The following is a 22,689-nucleotide window of genomic DNA, read 5'->3' as shown; positions in this document are numbered from 1 at the left end:
AGCTGTATTTGCACTTAACTGTAGATTAGGCATAACGGAATGGGAATTCCAAAATGCAGCACTTCCTATTTCAGTACAAATGATCAGAACTGAAGACGTTTATTCAAAAATTAACAGGGGAAAAAAAAAATTACCATCGTGCCTTTCACGACCATTGGACGTCTCAACCAATGAAGTACTTTTGGCGTGTAGTCACTGTTGTAAGCTAGGGAGTCCATTAAATATCTGCAATCTGAGGGACTAATATCTGTATTGTGAAGATTATTTGTTAAGAGAATGCATTTATATTTTGCTTTCCATTCTCTTAGGTTTTAGATTGATTTTGGTTTAAGGTACAGACAATGCAATAGAAATATTCAAATGAGGAATGATGGAATATTTCATGCAAATAAATGGGTTTTGCTTATACATTTTCGAAACAAAAATAAGCAGGTAAGTATGGTTGATATATGCTATTAAGAATCAGGGAAGGAGACAATCTGGCCCATAATGAATGTGCTAGTTTTAGCTCCGCTACAAATAGAACTAGCTATTCTCTTTCCATTTCTCTGCTCTTTCCTTGGACCTTTTCACATTTTTTCTTCAAGTGTTTATGTTATTCCCTCAACAACAACAAACACAACAATTTGTATTTATATATCATCTTTAACATACGTCCCAACGCACTTCACTATTATAAAACATTATAAAACAAAATTTGACACCGAGCTACATAAGGAGATATTAGGGCAGATGAAAGAGGTAGGTTTTAAGGAGCGTCTTAAAGGAGGAAAGAGAGGTAGAGAGGCAGAGAGGTTTAGGGAGGGAATTCCAGAGCTTAGGGCTTTGACAGCTGAAGGCACGGCGGTGAAGAGATTGAAATCAGGGATGCTCAAGTGGCCAGAATTTGGAGAGCGCAGATATCTTGGAGAGTTGTAGGGCTGGAGGAGATTACAGAGCTAGGGAGGGGTGAGGCTATGGAGCAATTTAAAAAAACAAGGGTGAGAATTTTAAAATCAAAGAGTTGCTTAACCAGGAGTCAAAGTAGGTCAGCAAGCTCACGGGGACCTCACAGCTGATGGGTGAGGACACGGGTAGCAGAGTTTTGGATGACTTCAAGTTTATGGAGGTAGAATGTGGGAGGCCAACCATGAGAGCATGGAATAGTCAAGTCTAGAGGTAACAAAGGCATGGATAAGGATTTCAGCAGCAGATGAGCTGAGACAAGCACGGAATCGGGCGATGTTACTGAGGTGGAAATAGATGGTCTTTATGATGGCATGGATATGTGATCGGAAGCTTGTCTCGAGATTAAAAATAACACCAGTTGTAAACATAGAAACATAGAAAATAGGTGCAGGAGTAGGCCATTCGGCCCTTCAAGCCTGCACCACCATTCAATAAGATCATGGCTGATCATTCCCTCAGTACCCCTTTCCTGCTTTCTCTCCATATCCCTTGATCCCTTTAGCCGTATGGGCCACATCTAACTCCCTCTTGAATATATCCAATGAACTGGCATCAACAACTCTCTGCGGTAGAGAATTCCACAGGTTAACAACTCTCTCGAGTGAAGAAGTTTCTCCTCATCTCAGTCCTAAATGGCTTACCCCTTATCCTTAGACTATGTCCCCTGGTTCTGGACTTTCCCATCATCGGGAACATTCTTCCTGCATCTAACCTGTCCAGTCCCGTCAGAATCTTGTAAGTTTCTATGAGATCCCCTCTCATCCTTCGAAACTCCAGTGTATAAAGGCCCAGTTGATCCAGTTTCTCCTCATGTGTCAGTCCAGCCATCCCGGGAATCAGTCTGGTGAACCTTCACTGCATTCCCTCAATAGCAAGAATGTCCTTCCTCAGATTAGGAGAACAAAACTGAACACAATATTCCAGGTGAGGCCTCACCAAGGCCCTGTACAACTGCAGAAAGACCTCCCTGCTCCTATACTCAAATCCCCTAGCTATTCATCAGACATTCCTTTGGTATTTTTAGCAGAGGTGCTAACTCATTTGAAATAAAGAGGATAATGTCTGCATAACAATACTAGACACCGTCTGTTGTCGAGCTACAGTACGCGGACGACGCCTGCATCTGTGCACATCCTGAGGTTGAACTCCAAGTCATAGTCAATGCATTTACTGAGGCGTACGAAAGCATGGGCCTTAGACTAAACATCCGTAAGACAAAGATCCTCCACCAGCCAGTCCTCACCACACAGCACTCACCCCAAGTCATCAAGATCCACGGCGTGGCTCTGGACAACATGGACCATTTTCCATACCTCGGGAGCCTCTTATCAACAAGAGCAGACATTGGTTCTCCCTTGTCCACTCTACTAGTTACATCCACAGTCTGGCTCAGTGACTCAGGCAGTTGCCAGGGAAAGGGATGGAGTCAGTGGCTAAGGAATGGAGTTTGAGGCGGGGACCGAAGACAGTGGCTTTGGTCATGCTAATAACCCTGAAACCTTTTCCATAGACCATTATATTGTAAATTTAAACTCTGTTAGCTGAAAATAATTCTGTGTGTGTGTGTTAAGCATCGGCTGTGGGGTGGGGGCAGTGATGGAGGTCCATTAATAAACGCCTCTATCTGAGGATATGTAGATTACTGTGAGGATTGTCTAACCAGTTGGTCTGCTGAGGAAAAGGGGTCAGTCAAGAAGTCAGTTACATCTGTAATCTTTGCTTTGAAATGCTGGTTGAAATCCAAGTTTGTAGATACAGTACAATCACTGTGAGTTGTTTTTAGAAACTCTCTTTGAGATATGCAAGGCAGGCCTAAAAAGACAAGATCTTTCGAAATGCTGTAACTTGACAGTTCATACATAAACGGCTTGAAAACTAAACTTGATTAAAAGCATATTTACATGCTTAGTCTGAACAAGCTTCTTTGGCCTGGAGTGTCAAACGCCTGCACAGAGAATTTTAAGTATATCTGACTTTCCCTATTCTGTAGTTCCCTGCAGTCAATTGTGTGTTTTCCATGTCATAACGGTGAGATGGGGCTCTAGGGAGCGAAGAACCCTCTATCATCAACACTGGGCTCAGTTAAAAACATTCCAGAAAGAGTTCTAAGATTTCAGACATTTTGTTATTTTTGAAATACAGTAAACTCTCGTTGTTTACTCCGGTTTGTTTGGGGATTCGGCAACTCCGGGTAAACGAATTTTCCGACAGGATGAGTTTACATTTTAAAGTTAATATTTGAAGGTGATAAAACCACCCACGAAATATTTTATATATCGTATCGTATAGATCTTGATCCACTTTTCCAATGAGCTATTCAGATTGAAAATTGGTTCATAACTTTTCGAAATATAAAACAAATAATTGACAAATGCTAAATTTATACGGTCGAATAAATAAAATGAAGATTTAGTTCATGTTATTTGAACATGAACATAATAAAATAAATGAAAATTGATTCATTAATTTTTTGAAATTAAAAATAAATGTTTAATAAATGATTGACTGGTGAGTAGTTTTTCTTTGTTCTCTTCTATAACTTTATAGAAGAGTAAACTTTAGCATTGTTGTTGCCAATTTAAGTGTATCTAAGGGTTAAGTCATGGCAGGAGAGCTCGGTCACGTGATATGCTCCTCCTGTACCATGTGGGAACTCAGGGACACTTCCGGTGTCCCTGACGACTACGTGTGCGGGAAGTGTATCCGCCTCCAGATCCTGACGGTCCGCGTTGCGGAATTGGAGCTGAAGGTGGATTTACTCTGGAGCATCCACGATGCTGAGAATAACATGGGTAGCACGTGTAGCGAGTTGGTCTTACCGCAGGTGAAGGGTCCACAGCCAGATAGGGAGTGGAAAACCAGCAGGAAGAGCAGCGCAAGGAAGGTAGTGCAGGGGTCCCCTGCGGTCATCCCCCTGCAAAACAGATACACCGCTTTGAGTACTGTTGAGGGGGATGACTCATCAGGGGAGGGCAGTAGCAGCCAAGTTCATGGCACCATGGCTGGCTCTGCTGCACAGGAGGGCAGGAAAAAGAGTGGGAGAGCAATAGTGATAGGGGATTCAATGGTAAGGGGAATAGATAGGCGTTTCTGCGGCCGCAACCAAGACTCCAGGATGGTATATTGCCTCCCTGGTGCAAGGGTCAAGGATGTCTCGGAGCGGATGCAGGACATTCTGAAAAGGGAGGGTGAACAGCCAGTTGTTGTGGTGCACATTGGTACCAACGATATAGGTAAAAAAAGGGATGAGGTCCTACGAGACGAATTTAAGGAGCTAGGAGCTAAATTAACACATAGAACCTCAAAAGTAGTAATCTCGGGATTGCTACCAATGCCATGAGCTAGTCAGAGTAGGAATCGCAGGATAGCTCAGATGAATACGTGGCTTGAGCAGTGGTGCAGCAGGGAGGGATTCAAATTCCTGGGGTATTGGAACCTGTTCTGGGGGAGGTGGGACCAGTACAAACCGGACGGTCTGCACCTGGGCAGGACCAGAACCAATGTCCTAGGGGGAGTGTTTGCTAGTGCTGTTGGGGGGAGTTAAACTAATATGGCAGGGGGATGGGAGCCAATGCAGGGAGACAGAGAGAAACAAAATGGAGACAAAAGCAAAAGACAGAAAGATGAGTAAAAGTGGAGGGCAGAGAAACCCAAGGCAAAAAACAAAAAGGGCCAGTGTACAGCAAAATTCTAAAGGGTCAAAGTGTAATAAAAAGGCAAGCATGAAAGCTCGGTGCCTCAATGCAAGGAGTATTCGGAACCCAGGAGAGGGCTCTGAGCTAGTTAGAGTGGGCGAGAGCTCAGATGAACAGGATCCCAAGAAAGAATGCAAAAGGCAGGAGGCAACAGAGCAGAGTAGCACTGGGGTAAGTGTAAACCACAAGGTGATAGGAAGGAATAATATGTATGAATATAAAGGGGCTGCAGGAGGGGTCAAAACTAAAAATCATGGTTTAAAAACTAGTATTAAAACACTCTACCTAAACGCACGCAGCATTCGAAATAAAGTAAATGAGTTGACGGCACAAATCATTACAAATGGGTATGATTTGGTGGCCATTACAGAAACGTGGTTGCAGAGTGGCCAAGACTGGGAATTAAACATACAGGGGTATCTGACAATTCGGAAAGATAGACAAGAAGGGAAAGGAGGTGAGGTAGCTTTGTTAATAAAGGATGATATCAGGGCAGTTGTGAGAGATGATATTGGCTCTAATGAACAAAATGTTGAATCATTGTGGGTGGAGATTAGAGATAGTAAGGGAAAAAAGTCACTGGTGGGCGTAGTTTATAGGCCCCCAAATAATAACTTCACGGTGGGGCGGACAATAATCAAGGGAATAATGGAGGCATGTGAAAAAGGAACGGCAGTAATCATGGGGGATTTTAACCTACATATCGATTGGTCAAATCAAATCGCACGGGGTAGCCTTGAGAAGGAATTCATAGAATGCATATGGGATTGTTTCTTAGAACAGTATGTTACAGAACCTACAAGTGAGCAAGCTATCTTAGATCTGGTCCTGTGTAATGAGACAGGAATAATAAACGATTTCCTAGTAAAAGATCCTCTCGGAATGAGTGATCACAGTATGGTTGAATTTGTAATACAGATTGAGGGTGAGGAAGTAGTGTCTCAAACGAGCATACTATGCTTAAACAAAGGGGACTACAGTGGGATGAGGGCAGAGTTGGCTAAAGTAGACTGGAAACACAGACTAAACGGTGGCACAATTGAGGAACAGTGGAGGACTTTTAAGGAGCCCTTTCATAGTGCTCAACAAAAATATATTCCAGTGAAAAAGGGCGGTAAGAGAAGGGATAACCAGCCGTGGATAACCAAGGAAATAAAGGAGAGTATCAAATTATAAACCAATGCGTATAAGGTGGCCAAGGTTAGTGGGAAACTAGAAGATTGGGAAAATATTAAACGACAGCAAAGAATGACTAAGAAAGCAATAAAGAAAGGAAAGATAGATTACGAAAGTAAACTTGCGCAAAACATAAAAACAGATAGTAAAAGCTTTTACCGATATATAAAACGGAAAAGGGTGGCTAAAGTAAATGTTGGTCCCTTAGAAGATGAGAAGGGGGATTTAATAATGGGAAATGTGGAAATGGCTGAGACCTTAAACAATTAATTTGCTTCGGTCTTCACAGTGGAAGACGCAAAAACCATGCCAAAAATTGCTGGTCACGGGAATGTGGGAAGGGAGGACCTTGAGATAATCACTATCACTAGGGGGGTAGTGCTGGACAGGCTAATGGGACTCAAGGTAGACAAGTCCCCTGGTCTGGATGAAATGCATCCCAGGGTATTAAAAGAGATGGCGGAAGTTATAGCAGATGCATTCGTTATAATCTACCAAAATTCTCTGGACTCTGGGGAGGTACCAGTGGATTGGAAAGCAGCTAATGTAACACCTCTGTTTAAAAAAAAAAAGGGGGCAGACAAAAGGCAGGTAACTATAGGCCGGTTAGTTTAACATCTGTAGTGGGGAAAATGCTTGAAACTATCATTAAGGAAGAAATAGCGGGACATCGAGATAGGAATAGTGCAATCAAGCATACGCAACATGGATTCATGAAGGGGAAATCATGTTTAACTAATTTACTGGAATTCTTTGAGGATATAACGAGCATGGTGGATAGAGGTGTACCGATGAATGTGGTGTATTTATATTTCCAAAATGCATTCGATAAGGTGCCACACAAAAGGTTACTGCAGAAGATAAAGGTACGCGGAGTCAGAGGAAATGTATTAGCATGGATCGAGAATTGGCTGGCTAACAGAAAGCAGAGAGTCGGGATAAATGGGTCCTTTTCAGGTTGGAAATCGGTGGTGAGTGGTGTGCCACAGGGATCGGTGCTGGGACCACAACTGTTTACAATATACATAGATGACCTGGAAGAGGGGACAGAGTGTAGTGTAACAAAATTTGCAGGTGACACCAAGATTAGTGGGAAAGCAGGTTGTGTAGAGGACACAGAGAGACTGCAAAGAGATTTAGATAGGTTAAGCGAGTGGGCTAAGGTTTTGCAGATGGAATACAATGTCGGAAAATGTGAGGTCATCCACCTTGGGAAAAAAAAACAGTAAAAGAGAATGTTATTTGAATAGGGAGAAATTATAACATGCTGCGGTGCAGAGGGACCTGGGGGTCCTTGTGCATGAATCCCAAAAAGTTAGTTTGCAGGTGCAGCAGGTAATCAGGAAGGTGAATGGAATCTTGGCCTTCATTGCGAGAGGGATGGAGTACAAAAGCAGGAGGTCCTGCTGCAAGGTATTGGTGAGGCCACACCTGGAGTACTGCATGCAGTTTTGGTCACCTTACTTAAGGAAGGATATACTAGCTTTGGAGGGGGTACAGAGACGATTCACTAGGCTGATTCCGGAGATGAGAGGGTTACCTTATGATAATAGATTCGGTCTTTACTCATTGGAGTTCAGAAGGATGAGGGGTGATCTTATAGAAACATTTAAAATAATGAAAGGGATAGACAAGATCGAGGCAGAGAGGTTGTTTCCACTGGTCGGGGAGACTAGAACTAGGGGGCACAGCCTCAAAATACGGGGGAGCCAATTTAAAACCGAGTTGAGAAGGAATTTCTTCTCCCAGAGGGTTGTGAATCTGTGGAATTCTCTGCTCAAGGAAGCAGTTGAGGCTAGCTCATTGAATGTATTCAAATCACAGATAGATAGATTTTTAACCAATAAGGGAATTAAGGGTTACGGGGAGCGGGCGGGTAAGTGGAGCTGAGTTCACGGCCAGATCAGCCATGATCTTGTTGAATGGCGGAGCAGGCTCGAGGGGCTCGATGGCCTACTCCTGTTCCTAATTCTTATATTCTTATGTTCTTATGAAACAAAATATTTAGTTCATAGAATCATAGAAACATAGAAAATATGTGCAGGACATGTTATTTTATTATTTTATTCTATTAAATTTGCTTATTCTGCCATTGCTTCTTCTTCAATTGCTACTTCTGGCAATGTTTCTTCGTCAGCAGATGCTCCTTTTTCTGCGTTGACATTTGAGATTGTTTTTTAAAATAGAGATCTTATATCTGCATGTTTAAATGAATTCATTTTCTTCTTAATTAAAATGTTATGGATGATATGAGTTTGCAGAACCTCGTGAGAAGTAAAGTGAGAATTCTCCTCAAAAAAAACAACAACATATTTCATTGCTTCTTTAGCACGTGTCCAAGTCGTTTTTTGTTTTTCTTCAGTTCCATTGTCTGAATCGCTCATCTCTTCATCAGATTTGTCTTTATTGGTGACTATGCTGATAAGTTCCTCGTCAGTATAAGTTTGTTTTACATCTGTTTCGATATCAACATCTATCCACTTAGCAATGTCATCTTCTGCTAAGGATTTAAGTGCGTTTGTTTTGTGTGCACTGCTGACAATCTCCACGATTTCTTTTACAGCCTGTTTTTTATTAGCCCGTACGTGAAAACCTTCAAATTCTTTGTCATCAGAAGCACTGTCTTCAAATATGACATTGGGCCACAACTTCTGCCAGCTTCAGATTTTTTTATAATTTCTAATTTCTGCTGAATGTTCAATACTTTTCATTTCCAAATGCTGCATTTGCTTTTCGTGCTGTCAGAAGGCATTTTAAATTGTTTGATTTCAGGGTGTTTTCAACAAGTACACTTGACAGACTGATGCATTGAAATGAACTGCTTTCAATGTGTGTGACAGTTGAAAAGGGAGCAACAGGTCCACACCTGCGTCAATTTATGTGTAATTGAGCAACCTGTCCACGTTTGCGATAGTTGAAGTGAGCGAGATATTCACGTGTGTGACAGTTAAATTGCCGAATCTTGCAATATTTTAAATTCCATTACGGCGGGCTTTCCGTTACATTCATATCCGGGTAAACGAGAGTTTACTGTACTTTGAAGTAGTGTGAAAATTAAGCATCTATATTGCTAACTATTCTGCTGTGTTGCTTTGATTTCTGTGTAAATGTAAGTCTTGTATATGAAGTTGATTATTGGTTTTATCCTGAACGATATGACCTGGTATTCTCTGTCTTTTAGCGAGGACAAGAATGAAAAAAGAAAGACTTGCATTTATATAGTGCCTTTCACACCTCAAGCCATTCCAACGCGCTTTAGAGCCATTTTTCATGTGTAGTCATTGTTGTAATGTAGGATCACATGGTGAGCAGCTCATGCAACCTCCAGTCTAAAATAATTCAGTGAAACAACAAGTATTAACCCTGTGGTTCATACTAACGTTCACAGCACGAACATGTGTAGAAGTTCCTGATCATAGTATGCAATGTCTACCATCGGAAACAGCATATTGCTGCAAACATAATAAGGGTTGTGAGAAAACCGAAATTGTGCAAATTATATACATGAAAAAAATAAAAAACCTTACATTTATATAGCACCTTTCATGACCTCCAGATGTCCGTAAGCACTTTACAGCCAATAAAGTACTCTGTAGTGTATTCACTGTTGTAATGTAGGAAACGTCGCAGAAAAATCGCACATGGCAAGGTCCCACAAACAGCAATTTGATAATGACCAGACAGTTTGTTTTTTAGTGATGTTGGTTGAAAGATAAATATTGGCCCAGGACACCAGGGAGAACTCCCCTGATCTTCTTCAAAATAGTTCCATGGGATCTTTGATCTCACAATCACATAAGATGGCAGATGGGGCCTTGTTCTTAACATCTCACCCGAAAGACGCCACCTTCCTCAGTACTGCACTGAAGTGCCAGCCCGGACTGTGTGCTCAAGTCTCTGGAATGGGAATTAAGCCCACAGCCTTCTGACTCCAAGACAAGAGTGCTACCAACTGGGCCACTGCTGAAACCATTTCTTCCAATGTACTCCCTTTATACTTCCAGTACTAATCCTGATTATATTATCCCTTATCACCAATTCATTGATCAGTGGATACAATCTTTCACTATTTACTTTCTCAAATATGTTCATAATTTCCTATATATCTACAAAATCTCTCTTTAATCTTCTCTGCTCCACTAAATACAGTTGCATTTTTTCCAACGCTTTCATCATAATTATATTCTGTCATCCCTGGCTTCAAGTCCCACTCCTGGAACTTGAGCACATAAATCTAGGCTGACACTCCAGTGCAGTGCTGAGGGAGTGCTGCACTGTCGGAGGTGCCGTCTTTCAGATGAGGCGTTAAAGCGAGGCCGCATCTGCCTTCTCAGGTAGACATAAAAGATCCCACGGCACTACTTCAAAGAAGAGCAGGGGAATTATCCCCAGTGTTCTGCCCAATATTTATCCTTCAATCAACATAACAAAAAACAGAATATCTGGTCATTATCACATTGCTGTTTGTGGGAGTTTGCTGAGCGCAATTTAGCTGCCGCGTTTCCCACAGTACAACAGTGACTACACGCCAAAAGTACTTCATTGGTTGTAAAGCGCTTTGAGACGTCTGGTGGTCGTGAAAGGTACTATATAAATGCAAGTTTTTCTTTTTTAATCTACATTACACCTTTTCTATATTGGAGAGTAGTGGACAGTCTATAATAAGCTACGCCTGCAAATGGAAACATATCAGGACATACATACCCTGAGCACCAGTGGTGATTACTGCAAGCATTATACAAGCTGCAACCATTTACACAAACATGCATATGTATTCATTCTCACACAGGATTACATAGAATATACGACACAGAAATAGGCCATTCGGCCCAATCAGTCCATTCCAGCGTTTATGCTCCACTCGAGTCTCCCCTCATCTTTCCTCATACATATCTATCAACATAACCCTCTATTCCCTTCTCCCTCATATGCTTATCAACCTCCCCTTAAATGCATCTATGCTATTCGCGTCAACTACTTCCTGTGGTAGTGAGTTCCACATTCTCACCACTCTCTGGGTAAAGAAGTTTCTTCTGAATTCCTTATTGGATTTCTTGGCGACTATCTTATATTGAGGGACTCTAGTTAAGCTCTTTCTCACGAGTAGAAACATTCTCTCTGTATCCACTCTATCAAAGCCTTTCATAATTTTAAAGAGTTCTTTTCTCCACTTAGCAATGCCAGAACATAACAATGCTATAGTGGGACTTTCCTCTGGTGAGGCTATTGCCAAATCATATCCGACAAGCATTTATATTGAGATGCACACACACCCAGAGGCTGTTGGTAGTGATATTGAGAAGATGTCACAAAGTGATACACTGTGCACAGGTAATGAAGTAATAGTGTTAGAAATAAAAAGCCTTGCGTTGAGGGGCAAAGGCTTCACGTGGTGATGAGCTAAGCAGTGCAGCTTTGGACATCCGACCCCGTCAGGCCCACTTTTAGCAGGAGGATAATTCATCACAGCAACATACCCATCAGTCATATGTCTCTGACAAAAATTGCCTGGGTAGTATGGAGGAGTTTTCCACTCAGATTTGTGTTGTCATCAGCAAGTTAGATGGATTTCTTGACAGAACAATTGTCTGCTCTGAACACTTGGTAGTCAGTCTCTTGCAATGCTAGATTAGATCTTTATAATGTGTACAAACAGTGCAGATGAGACATTTTTCATGGACTCTGTGCCTTCTGCTTTCAAAGCACTATATGCACTTCAGTGGTCAGCTTAAGTGAGCTTGAAGACAGTCAGCTAGGGATTCAGACACGCTATGCAAGCACATTGTCCTATACTCACAGAACACTGCCCATTCACAATGAACACAGGTTACACATATTGTGAGAAAACCTGAATTGCAGGGGGAGAAATTGGGGTCGTTTGCTCCTCCCGTTAGTGCCCCAGAGGAGCTAACGGGGCGCAAACGACTTCTCACCTGGGCGCGGCACCGCTAACAGCTCCCGCTAAATTCCGCGGGTAACCGGTAGCACCCTGCTCTGCTGCAGCGGCGATGACGATGTTTTTGCCCCGGAGCAAAAATTTGGTCTCGCCCCCTGAAGCTGCACTGGGTGATGCCAGCGACAACTTCAGGGGGGCACGTAGTTGGCGGCCGGCCGCTCACAGGACGCTAGTTAAAGGGGAGTTGGCATGCGCGTGAATAAACAAATCGGCCGACTTACTTGTCGTGACCCGTTGCCTCCTTGAATGCGGGGTCCGTGCTGTGATCTGGCAGCCTGGCGCTCTGCTTGACTGCCGAGCTGATGGCTCGGCACCCCGCTCCCCGGTGGTCCAGCTGGGTCCCCACAGAGTCTGCAGCTTGGCGCTCCCCATTAATGAAGGGGACCTTCCTACGTAGCAACTCTACATGGCCCAGCGAGTAACGCTGCGCCCCGCTTACTTCGCTCTTGCCCCGTTGGCGTCCCAGAGAGGAAGTGGAGCATGTTCTTTTGCTCTTGGGGGTGCTAACCCCAATTTCGCGAGCAGGGCGGGACTTCTGCGACTGGCGCAGGAAGTCCCACCTCGCGGGGCACTACACAATTTCCCGTTCGTAATGCTAGCCAATTTGCATAAGCAGCTGAAGAGAGTCTTCATTCCTGTGCACCAAAACCTGCATACTGTAAATGGGATTTGGAGCCATGAGACTAACAATAATCCCTTCTCTATAGTATGTCACACTGTCGACCACGTAGCATGTCCTCCATGTTTTCCTGCCTACTACAAAGGCAATGAAATCCATAGTTAGATCATTACGTTCAGGCTAAAACTAATAGTCAGATAATAACATAGAAGCAAAAAGATACAGCAGGTTACTGATGGTATAGATATTAAGAAAACATAAATTAGTTTTTGGGACCAGCCAGAAGGACTGCATAGACATTTACAATTTTTTTTACTTTGCTGTGTCGCTGATGATTGAAATAATCCACAAGGGGTTAAAATATTTTCTGTAGGACCTAATACTTGCACAGTCTGACAATCTGGAAGACGTTTTGAAGAAAGTAAACTTCCTGATGCGATGTTTGTATATGGATGGGGTGATATTCTGCTCACCCAAAGAATCCAGCTGTCAACGACTCAATTGATTTTTGCTGCTGGTACGGAAGCATTCAAGCAAAACAAACCATGGCTGGAGCTGACTCGCTATTTTGCTTATCAGCTCTTTCAACAACCTGAATGGATGCATCCCCAACTCTGACTTGCAGAGAAACACAAAGTGAACACAATTCAGCTACATGTCCCACTAATTGATACTTCGCAAACAGCTAACAAGCAGTAGACACTCACAGTGGACAAAATGTTCCTTCCCACAACTACCGAGAAGGGCTTCAGCAATTTCAACATTCCAGATGGACAAACATTGGGGTAAAAATTCATCCATGGGCCTATGTGCTGTCGTTTGGGCCGCCCAGCATACGCCCCGCCTGATATTTGATTCTATTGAGGACAACGAGACTGAATGTCGGGCGGGGAGTATAACGGGGGCCAGTTTGATACCGCTCGCTTTGCGTTCCGTCCAAGGCGAATTTCTACTCCTTTATGTTTAATACACAATCTGAAATAAAGTGGCCTAGAAATTCGATTGTGCTGCCCCAGCTTTACAGCCGTTAAACGGGCTCCGCAGGGTTCAGTATGGCGAGCCGCGTCGTGCGTCCATCCCGCGCCAGGAATGCGCTGCCCATCAAATTGGTTCGGACTGCTCAGGAGGGAGCATGCCGGAAGTATTTGAAAGCCTCACTATAATATTAAAATGAGGTTCCCATGGTAGTTGTCGGAAGCTTTCGCGAAATTGGTCCTGTGCCTGACTCGTCACGTGAGAAACACGCCCAGCAAATCGTGGTGCCAACAGTCAGCAAGGACCCTGCATGAGTGCCAATGAAAGTGTTCATCCACTCCATAGAGGTTAATTGCTGCTTTGCCCTCTTAGGTTGCTGGTTAACTTCTGGGCCATTTTTTGGATAGTTGGTGCATTCCACAAGTTAATTCTGACACCTGGGAACAACTTTGTGCTATTTTTGTCTGCTTTGGAAAGAATTTTATTCCATTCATGGGTGGTCTGGTATGTCTGCCTTCGGAGCTGGCGGATGAGGGGGAAGCATCGAAGATGACAGGAGAGAGCAAGATCAGCTGGGAAGGGAGTGAGAAAGAGGAGGAGGGCACAATGCAGGGGGCCATACTCACAGCAGGTCTTCAAGGAGCACTTCTCATACGTCGGTTTCATCGAGGAACAATGTAGAAGGCATCTTCACTTCACCAAGGAGGCAGTCTCGGACTTATGTCACCTGCTGCAGCCACAACTGGAGCCCCCAAACCAGGGCACGGACAGCACTGCCTGCAGTTGTCACGGTCACCGTGACATATTGCAGTTTGCTGTGCGCCGCGGTATCAGGGAGGTGGCCAAGGCTCTCTAATCCAGGAGGAACATATATCTCACATTTCCCATGGACAAAGCACAGCAGGAAAGGAGAGCACTCGGCTTTGCCCGCATTGCAGGAGATGCCATAGATTGCGCTCACATTGCCTTGGATGCTGCCCCTCACCAGCCCAACATCTTACTCAATAAAAAGGGATTTCACTCCCTGAACATGCAGCCTGTTTGCGACCACAGGCAGCGCATCATGCAAGTCTATGCCTGGTTTCCTCGCAGCAGTCATGATTCATTCATCTTGTGCCAGTCTTCTGTGCCGCTTTTATTCCAACTAAGCTGTCGGGCCATAGGCTGGCTACTTTGTGATAAGGAATATCCCCTCCATACATGGCTCCCGACTCCTGTCAGGAACCTGGGCACAGATGCACAGCTGACCTACGAGAGCCATGCCGCCATTATAAATCTCATTGCCACTTGCCAAGGGCATGACTCGCACCCTTCCCCTGACGTCCAGCACATCCTCCTCCACTGGGGAAAGGATGTACAGGAGAGTTCGGCCTCCTGCCTGAATGCTGCAAGAAAGAAGGGAGTGATGCTAGTGACAGTCTTGTGAATTGTTTTGAGAATGTGCCGGTCACGGTGGAATAGTGCAGATGGTTTGTGTCAGCTGTGGCTCAGTGGGTTGCGCTCTCACCTCTGAGTCAGAAGGTTGTGAGTTCAGGTCCCACACCAGGGACCTGAGCACAAAAATCTAGGCTGACACGCTGGTGCAGTGCTGAGGGAGTGCTGCACTGTTGGAGGTGTCACCTTTCAGATGAGACGTGAAACCGAGGACCTCTCCAGTGGACTCTCTAGTGGTTTCGAAGAAGAGCAGAGGAGTTATGCCCGGTGTCCTGCCCAAAATTTATCCCTCAATCAACATAACAAAAACAGATTATCTGGTCATTATCATATTGCTGTTTGCAGGAGCTTTCTGTGTGCAAATTGGCTGCCGCGTTTCCCACATTACAACAGTGACTACACTACAAAAGTACTTCGTTGGCTGTAAAGCGCTTTGAGACATCCAAAGGCGCTATATAAAGCCAAATCTTTCTTTCTTTAAGGTGTGGAGAAGTAAGAGTTGCAATAGTGATGAGAGTAGGAAGTTGAGGGTTGGAGGAGAAGGCGATGGAGTGATATGTGGTTCAGTGATTGTCGGAGAGTGAATGGAAGTAAAGTAGGGGAGCGTTGTAAGTAGTGAGGCTGAAGGTTGTAGAGGTGTGAGAAAAATATTTGAGGTGAGAGGTAAAATTCTTACCGTGACCACTGTGCTGAGGTCATTAAACTTTTTCTGGCATTGAAGCCATGTCCTCGGAGCCACGCTCCTCATAGTGACCTCCTCAGACACTCCATCCCACTGGTGCCAGAGGTGCTTTCGGGAAGACTTTCCATCTTCCTGTCCATCGCTTGGACCAGGGTCTCCAACACTGCATCTGAGAACTTGGGTGTCCTCTCTGGATCTCTTGCAACCAAATTAGATCTTGCAACACAAAAGCAAAATGCTGCGGATGCAGGAAATCTGAAATAAAAGCAGAAAATGCTGGAAATACGCAGCAGGTCAGGCAGCGTCTGTGGAGAGAGAAACGGAGGCAATGTTTCAGGTCGATGATGAAAGGTCATGACCTGGCCTGACCTGCTGAGTATTTCCAGAATTTTCTGTTTTTATACCTTGCAATGTTTCCCTGCTGTCTGCAGCCACAGTACACCTCCCCTTTATGAGGTGCTGGCTGCCTTTAAAGAGGTCAGAGAGGCCCGTTTTCCCGCCCCCACCCCACCCCTACACACCAAACAAGCGCACGCCTGACTTGAGATAATGAGCTGCCGGCATAAATGAGCCAGCGTCATAAAAAAAACAGGCACGTGTTGCGCAAGCCAGGCTCCCTGCGCGCCCTTTTTCTAATTTCTCGTCCATTGTTTCTTGGCTCCAATGTCAAGTGTCATTTCTGGGCCTAAATGTTACCTTTAGAAAAAGCAAGTTTGGGCAGTAGAATATTTTCACCTTTAACCATGTGATTGGGATCTTAGCAGAATTGTGATTTAAATATCAAAACATAAAGGCAACAAAGAGTACACTGTAGTTCACACTTGTTTGAGGAAAAGAGACATGTATAATTACAAGTGGAAACATGCAACAAAAAGATTTTGGTTTGAAAACATCGCAATTTGCATTGTCATCTACAGCACGTGCTGTCTCTTGTGACTGATAGGATGAAATAGATTAAGAACATCACATAATCTTTCATGAAAAATGTTTACATTTGGCTCGGGGACAATTACAAAGTAGTTTCCAGCTTGGATACTTACAGTTGTACAGAATATTGTGATCACAGTAAGCCGCTATTTGAAATAATCACAAACCACTTGAGTATATTATTTTGCAGTAGGATTAGTAGCTTGCGAAACTCTAGTCATTCCTGGTGAGTTATGCATCCAACGTATCCTCACGATGACTTTGCATAGAGTGTGCACAAAATAACCAGATCATTTTTTTAGAGTAATGTTTCTCCCCTCAAGGCACTGACACCTTAAGAACATAGGGGCCGATTTTCATCAAGGCCTCCGTCGGCCGGCTCAAGTGCCACCGATTACCGCCAAGGTACCAGACGTACTTTGGGTGGGATATTGATGGCCGAGGTCCCTGGAAGGTCCCTCGAAGACATACGCAGCCAATCTGAGGGGCAGCCGGCGAGAGGTAGCATTCTCGGCGGCAGAGGCGCTTGCCGCCCAAGTGCCGCCGAGGATTGAGTTGGGCCCACGGAGGGTCGAAGACCTGGAAAAAAAAAAATCACAAATAAAAAATACAAAAACTATCCAAAGACCTTCAGGGGGCCCCATCCAGGTAAGTCGCTGCTGAAATATGTTTTTTTAAATGTTCACTTACCTTTTTTTCAGGTTCTTCATACTTACCGTCGGGGACAGACCAGCCTGCAGTCAGCGGTCCACCCCCGTTCTGCCGTTGACTCCTGTCCACAGAAATCTGGGAGCTCGGCAGGCGGGAGCTCAGTTGCGCCACTCGACCGTCTGCTGACGTCAGCGGAGGGTCCCCGGCGACTCTCCCCTCCCACCTGCTCTAGGCCACCTCCAAAGTGGCACTGGGCGGATTTGCAGGAGGAATGTTGGCAGGAGTGGGCGGCAGTCAGCGTCAGCGATCGGAGGGCTGCTGAAAATCGGCCTCATAAGAACATAAGAAATAGGAGCAGGAGTAGGCCATTTGGCCCCTCGAGCCTGCTCCGCCATTCAATAAGATCATGGCTGATCTGATAATGGACTCAGCTCCACTTTCCTGCCCGCTCCCCAATAACCCTCGACTCCCTTTGGGGTGTGTTTTCATGAACGCCTAGTGCCCTCTGGAACCTGCTCAGCTGGTCGTACTTCACATGTGAGACTAGACAATGAGAGTCAGCAGGTTATTCAATCACAGGGTGCATCACACCCAGGCCTGATTCTGTCTTCACCTGATTTCTACACATGTACACTTCCAGGAGAGCTCAGTGGACCACAATCTGGAGCAGGAACTGTGCCCAATTTTGATTGGATTTATTTTTTCTCCTCCCTAGCCAAGGGGCATTGAGGCTAATTGAAGCATTCCTATGCCATCCCCATTAAGACCAAGGCAGACCAGGCATTAAATCTGGGTTGAACATCTGACTACCACATCATGTGGTGCATGTGCCCACTAAGCCATCAGGAGAGCATCAGGGTCTGTTTATACCAAGTTTAGAGAAAGTACCGGTACACTCCAGCTATAAATTAAGCAATTGTTTTCTGTTGCAAAAAACGATACTCAATTTAAGTTGGCGAACTAAATAAGTCATTGCTAATATGACTTTGGAAATTCCATTTGTTCAGTCTGGGTGCTTCTAAATACGTTAGTTAATTTTTATTTCACTTTTTTTGCATTTGTAATGGATTGCTTCGATTTGGAGCGATGAAGATAAAAAAAAATAGAACAAGAGCTTCTTTCTTTCACTTTGGCTCAGAGATAGCTGATTGATGTTTGATTCTTCATGATAAGGAATAAGCCACTCTTTCCAAGTCTCTTGTAATGTGAGACAGCTGTAGAATTGCAGTGAAACTAATGCTGTAATAAATAATCCCGGCAATTTCATTTGAAACAAATTACTGTTGATGAAATGTGCAATTGAGTATGATTAAAAATGGACCTCATACCCAGTCAGGCTCCAGAACTGCTGCCTAACCTGACATTCAAAATGAATGTTCTGCTTTTACGTTTTGAACAGCTTAAAGGAAAATCACAAATATTTTTCCCATTACTTGAATATAGAAATCTGACAGCAACAAAGTACCTATAACTGACTTGAGATGTATTAAAAGCGATATTTGTCAGTTCCCTGACTGCACTGGCCTACACCGACCAGGCAGTCCCATGTTCTATCCCTCGTCCGTGGCACAGTGGTGGCGGGGCACTAGACCAACCGCACCATCCCGAATCTAGAGTGAAATAAAATGGACCAGGGCTTCCTATCTTGATTGCCTCCTACTCGAAATGTACATATAAAGGGCAGGATCAAGCTGAGCCGGATGTGGCATCTCATCGGATAGTCTACCAACACTCAGTCCAGACTCGTGTGCAAGGGATTGCAAGTGAGCCATGGGACCACATCTCGGTACCAGTCACTATTTTCAGAACCAGAAGTGGGAAAAAAAAACTGGGAGAAGAATTCTTCCTTCTTTGCCTGGGGAGTGGAGTGGGGAGGATTGCAGTAACATTGCAGATCAGCATAAAGTGAAATGGTTTCCCTCCATAATCGCTGTTAGAAATCTGTTTGAAGAGCGTGGCAACAAATAACACAAAGGCAGTGAAGGACACGTTGGCTTAATGCAGCACGAGTCCTGCTCCTTTCCTGTGCTTTCAAACAGCATCTAATTAAAAACAGAGCCAAAAATGTGAAGTGTATGGAACTGTTCTATTTCCTGTGGGTTGCTATTTAAAAACTATTTAAATATTTCCTTGACAGATCAAATCCACGAGAAAAAAAAGTGACTGAACTTTATTAACTAGACATAAATTTCTGCAAATTTGACAGGAAATTGGACACTAATCCCTTTGTAATAAATGTTGCTTATTTCCCCCCCTTCTAATGTTTTAATTTTCTTTCCTCTTCTGAAGGTGTTAAACTCCTTTAGTGATATATGATGATTCCATGGGCAGTGATCACATAGAAACATAGAAAATAGGTGCAGCATTAGGCCATTCGGCCCTTCAAGCCTGCACCACCATTCAATATGATCATGGCTGATCATGCAACTTCAGTACCCCATTCCTGCTTTCTCTCCATACCCCTTGATCCCTTTAGCCGTAAGGGCCACATCTAACTTCCTTTTGAATATATCTAACGAACTGGCCTCAACAACTTTTCTGTGGTGGAGAATTCCACATGCTCACAACTCTCTGAGTGAAGAAGTTTCTCCTCATCTTGGTCCTAAATGGCTTACCCCTTATCCTTAGACTGTGACCCCTGGTTCTGGACTTCCTACCTATCAGTATCTCGCCCAAGTCATTGAGACATGCTCTTTGATGGCAAGCTACTTGACTGTGGCGGAGAGGCTTTAGAGTCAACCTGTCCTCAGCTGGTGCAGTGCCAGCAGGTACGAGCCCAACTATCTGGAAGCACTGGAGAATCTTCCCCTCCCTCACCCAAGGGTGCTGCAGCCAGTTGATGGGCCTTTGAGATCAGCTAACAAAGCAAAGCCTGGGGATCAAATCTGGAACCTCGCCAGGGGGTATGGCTCATAGACTTTAGTTCTCAGCCATCCAGGAAGCACAAGTACAAGTACAAGACTGAATGTGTCTCCTGTGAGTATTAAAGTCTAAGGGAAGCTGATTATAGAGGAATAGCCCACCTACGGGTATGGAATTTGAGAAACTGCTAATTATTATAACACTCTACACAAATTCTGGTAATGAAATAGGCAGAAAGACGGCTCATTTCAATGTAATTATCTTATAAAAGTACAGTATGCAATGTTCCAATAATGTCACTTAAGTCATCATAATAGTTAACTTTTACTCATCCACATTGTAATCATGCTCATAAAATGCCAGAAGATAAATTAGCTTTTTGTTTGGAATATCACATCTGCACTTCAGTAAAACTGGGACAAAGATGACAACAAAAATATTTTTTTATTACAAGAAATATACTACAAATATTTTGTGGTTCTGTGCTTATCTCCAATTTTACTTTCTAAAATATTCAGCTTGACAATCAGTGTCCCATTTAGCTGAAAAAGGGGTGTGATTTTAAAAAGTGTGAACATTCCTCTGGTAACTGAAGAGCTTAACAATAAATTGAACGTGAACTGGTCTCATTACCTTCCGCAAAATCTTCCGTTTCTGCGGGAAATAAAAAAAACTATATGGTATTTCATAATGCTCTGACTTTAATATCCATGTTGTGGGTTTTGGAGCAGTTCCCTAATTAAGAGATTAATCTTAATAATTACCTTCCAGGGAAAAAATATGAACGTGTTTCACTCCTTTATGTGTTCAGTGACTTGCTGGCAATCACAAATCTATTCTCTTCTGCCAGTCAGATGGCTCCAGACATGCTCAAACATGAATCTGAAGTGTCTTGTAGCCTGTCTACTATTTGTGGTGCATTTTTTTTTAAGTATAGCTTTTAACTTGTTGCCTCTTTATTTTCCAGGCCACTAAGATATCAACATGTCCAGCAAAAGAGCAAAGGCAAAGACAGCAAAGAAGCGTCCTCAACGTGCGACTTCCAATGTGTTCGCAATGTTTGATCAGTCTCAGATCCAGGAGTTCAAAGAGGCTTTCAACATGATAGACCAAAACCGTGATGGCTTCATTGACAAGGAAGATCTGCATGATATGCTGGCTTCCCTCGGTATGTAAAGCCATAAAATATCTACTAAAATGTGCAACACTTTCATGGGAATTGTGGCCTTCATTTTTATGAGTCAATTACTTCATCTTAAAATATTTTTTTAAAGTTCTTTCGGTTCCCCAATTCCTAATTGCATAAAAAATAACTCGTAAATTTTGTTTAAAATTCTGCTTGCGCTTGTTTGTACAACACATATCAAAAGCTCAATGGTATGAAACAGTTGTCAAATGCGTAGGCCAAATGTGTTTGTTCTGCTGTCACGCACAACTACCTCAACGAAATGTAGTAACACACAAACACATGATACAAATATATTGTTTCCTCAAATGTTTAATTTTTGAAAATGATGCCTGTATAAAAGTCTGTTTTGCTACATTAAGCTGCACATTTTCCTCCACAAATGCTGTAAAGCCTCTCCGTCACTACAGAGTCAGCTATCTTCTACTGTACAGGACCTTCTATGAAACAATGCAGGCAGCTCACTTTCAACTTTGAACCCTTGTGAACAGGAAAGAACCCGACGGATGAGTACCTCGAAGGGATGATGAATGAAGCTCCTGGCCCCATTAATTTCACTATGTTCCTGACCATGTTTGGTGAGAAACTAAATGGCACAGATCCAGAAGATGTCATTCGAAATGCCTTTGCTTGCTTTGATGAAGAAGGAACAGGTAAACTGCTTTTAATAAGAGTCAGTAATCTCTAGAATCTATTCTAAAAGCATAAAGAAAAAGAAGGCCATTGCTGCCAGCAGTTCTAATAGATTTGGATTAGCGAGCATCACTGGGCCGACAGCAGATTGCACATAATTTGATTAATGTTCAGGTTGTATTTTAAGTCTGTTCAGCTGTATAACATCTGACTCATATTACATTATGACCCACGCTAAATTCTCCAGTTCTCAAGCTCAGCTGATACCAACAATTGCTCAGGTTCTGTTTAGCTGCAACTGCTCTAACAACCAGTAGGTGTAGGAATAACTGTTCACAGTTTTAAAAGCTGCTTCACTTCAGTTCGAGAATACTCCAATTAATTTCATCCCTGAGTTCTGCTACTCCTAGTGAATAAGACATATGGGTATAATTTACCGGAAATGCATGATTGCAATGGTGACTAAATGTTGGAAAGTCGCTGCAGGAAAAGGCCTCGATATTAACCCCCCACGATAGGCGGGACAGAGTCGAGGGCAGGGGGAAAGCGTCCCCAACACACCGCGCACGCATCCACGTCCTTTTGTGCACGGCGAATATCGGAGCATCCGAGTATCCCGCTATGGAAAGGCAGGACAGTTTATAAGCATATTCAAATCGGGCTCCCATGGTGCAATTGATGTCCAAATTTAAAATTGGCTACTGCCGCACGGATTTCCCAGGGCTTGGCAAACTCAACAGTGATAGGGAGCTGCCAGATCCACAGGGTAAGTGCCTTTTTCAGCACTCCTTGTGGGCCAGGAGGAGCAGGAGCCCCATTTGCCGAACTCCGCACCCCGCCCCCCCCCACCCCGGCCTCGCCCTCCCCACCCCACCCCCGCCACGCCTCATTTTTGGACCTTCCCCCTCCAGACCCGATCACTGACCTTCGCCCCCCCCGAATGCC

At 43.8% G+C, this 22,689-nt stretch overlaps 1 protein-coding gene across 2 annotated transcripts in view; it reads left to right on the top strand.

Moving 5' to 3' along the window:
- The window catches only part of LOC139277584 (myosin regulatory light polypeptide 9), a 49,282-nt gene that overhangs the window by 21,149 nt on the left and 5,444 nt on the right, over window positions 1-22,689 (top strand). For both annotated transcript variants that reach the window (XM_070896256.1, XM_070896255.1), the window contains exons 2-3: window positions 20,893-21,093; window positions 21,603-21,764. In XM_070896256.1, coding sequence (XP_070752357.1) covers window positions 20,910-21,093; window positions 21,603-21,764 — 346 coding nt within the window. In that variant the 5' untranslated portion in view covers window positions 20,893-20,909. The remainder of the gene's footprint in view (window positions 1-20,892; window positions 21,094-21,602; window positions 21,765-22,689) is intronic.

The sequence above is a fragment of the Pristiophorus japonicus genome, chromosome 12 (genome assembly GCF_044704955.1).
Source record: "Pristiophorus japonicus isolate sPriJap1 chromosome 12, sPriJap1.hap1, whole genome shotgun sequence".
Taxonomy (NCBI): domain Eukaryota; kingdom Metazoa; phylum Chordata; class Chondrichthyes; family Pristiophoridae; genus Pristiophorus; species Pristiophorus japonicus.
The sequence above is the reverse complement of the archived record's forward strand: the minus strand, read 5'-3'. Positions and strand labels throughout refer to the sequence as shown.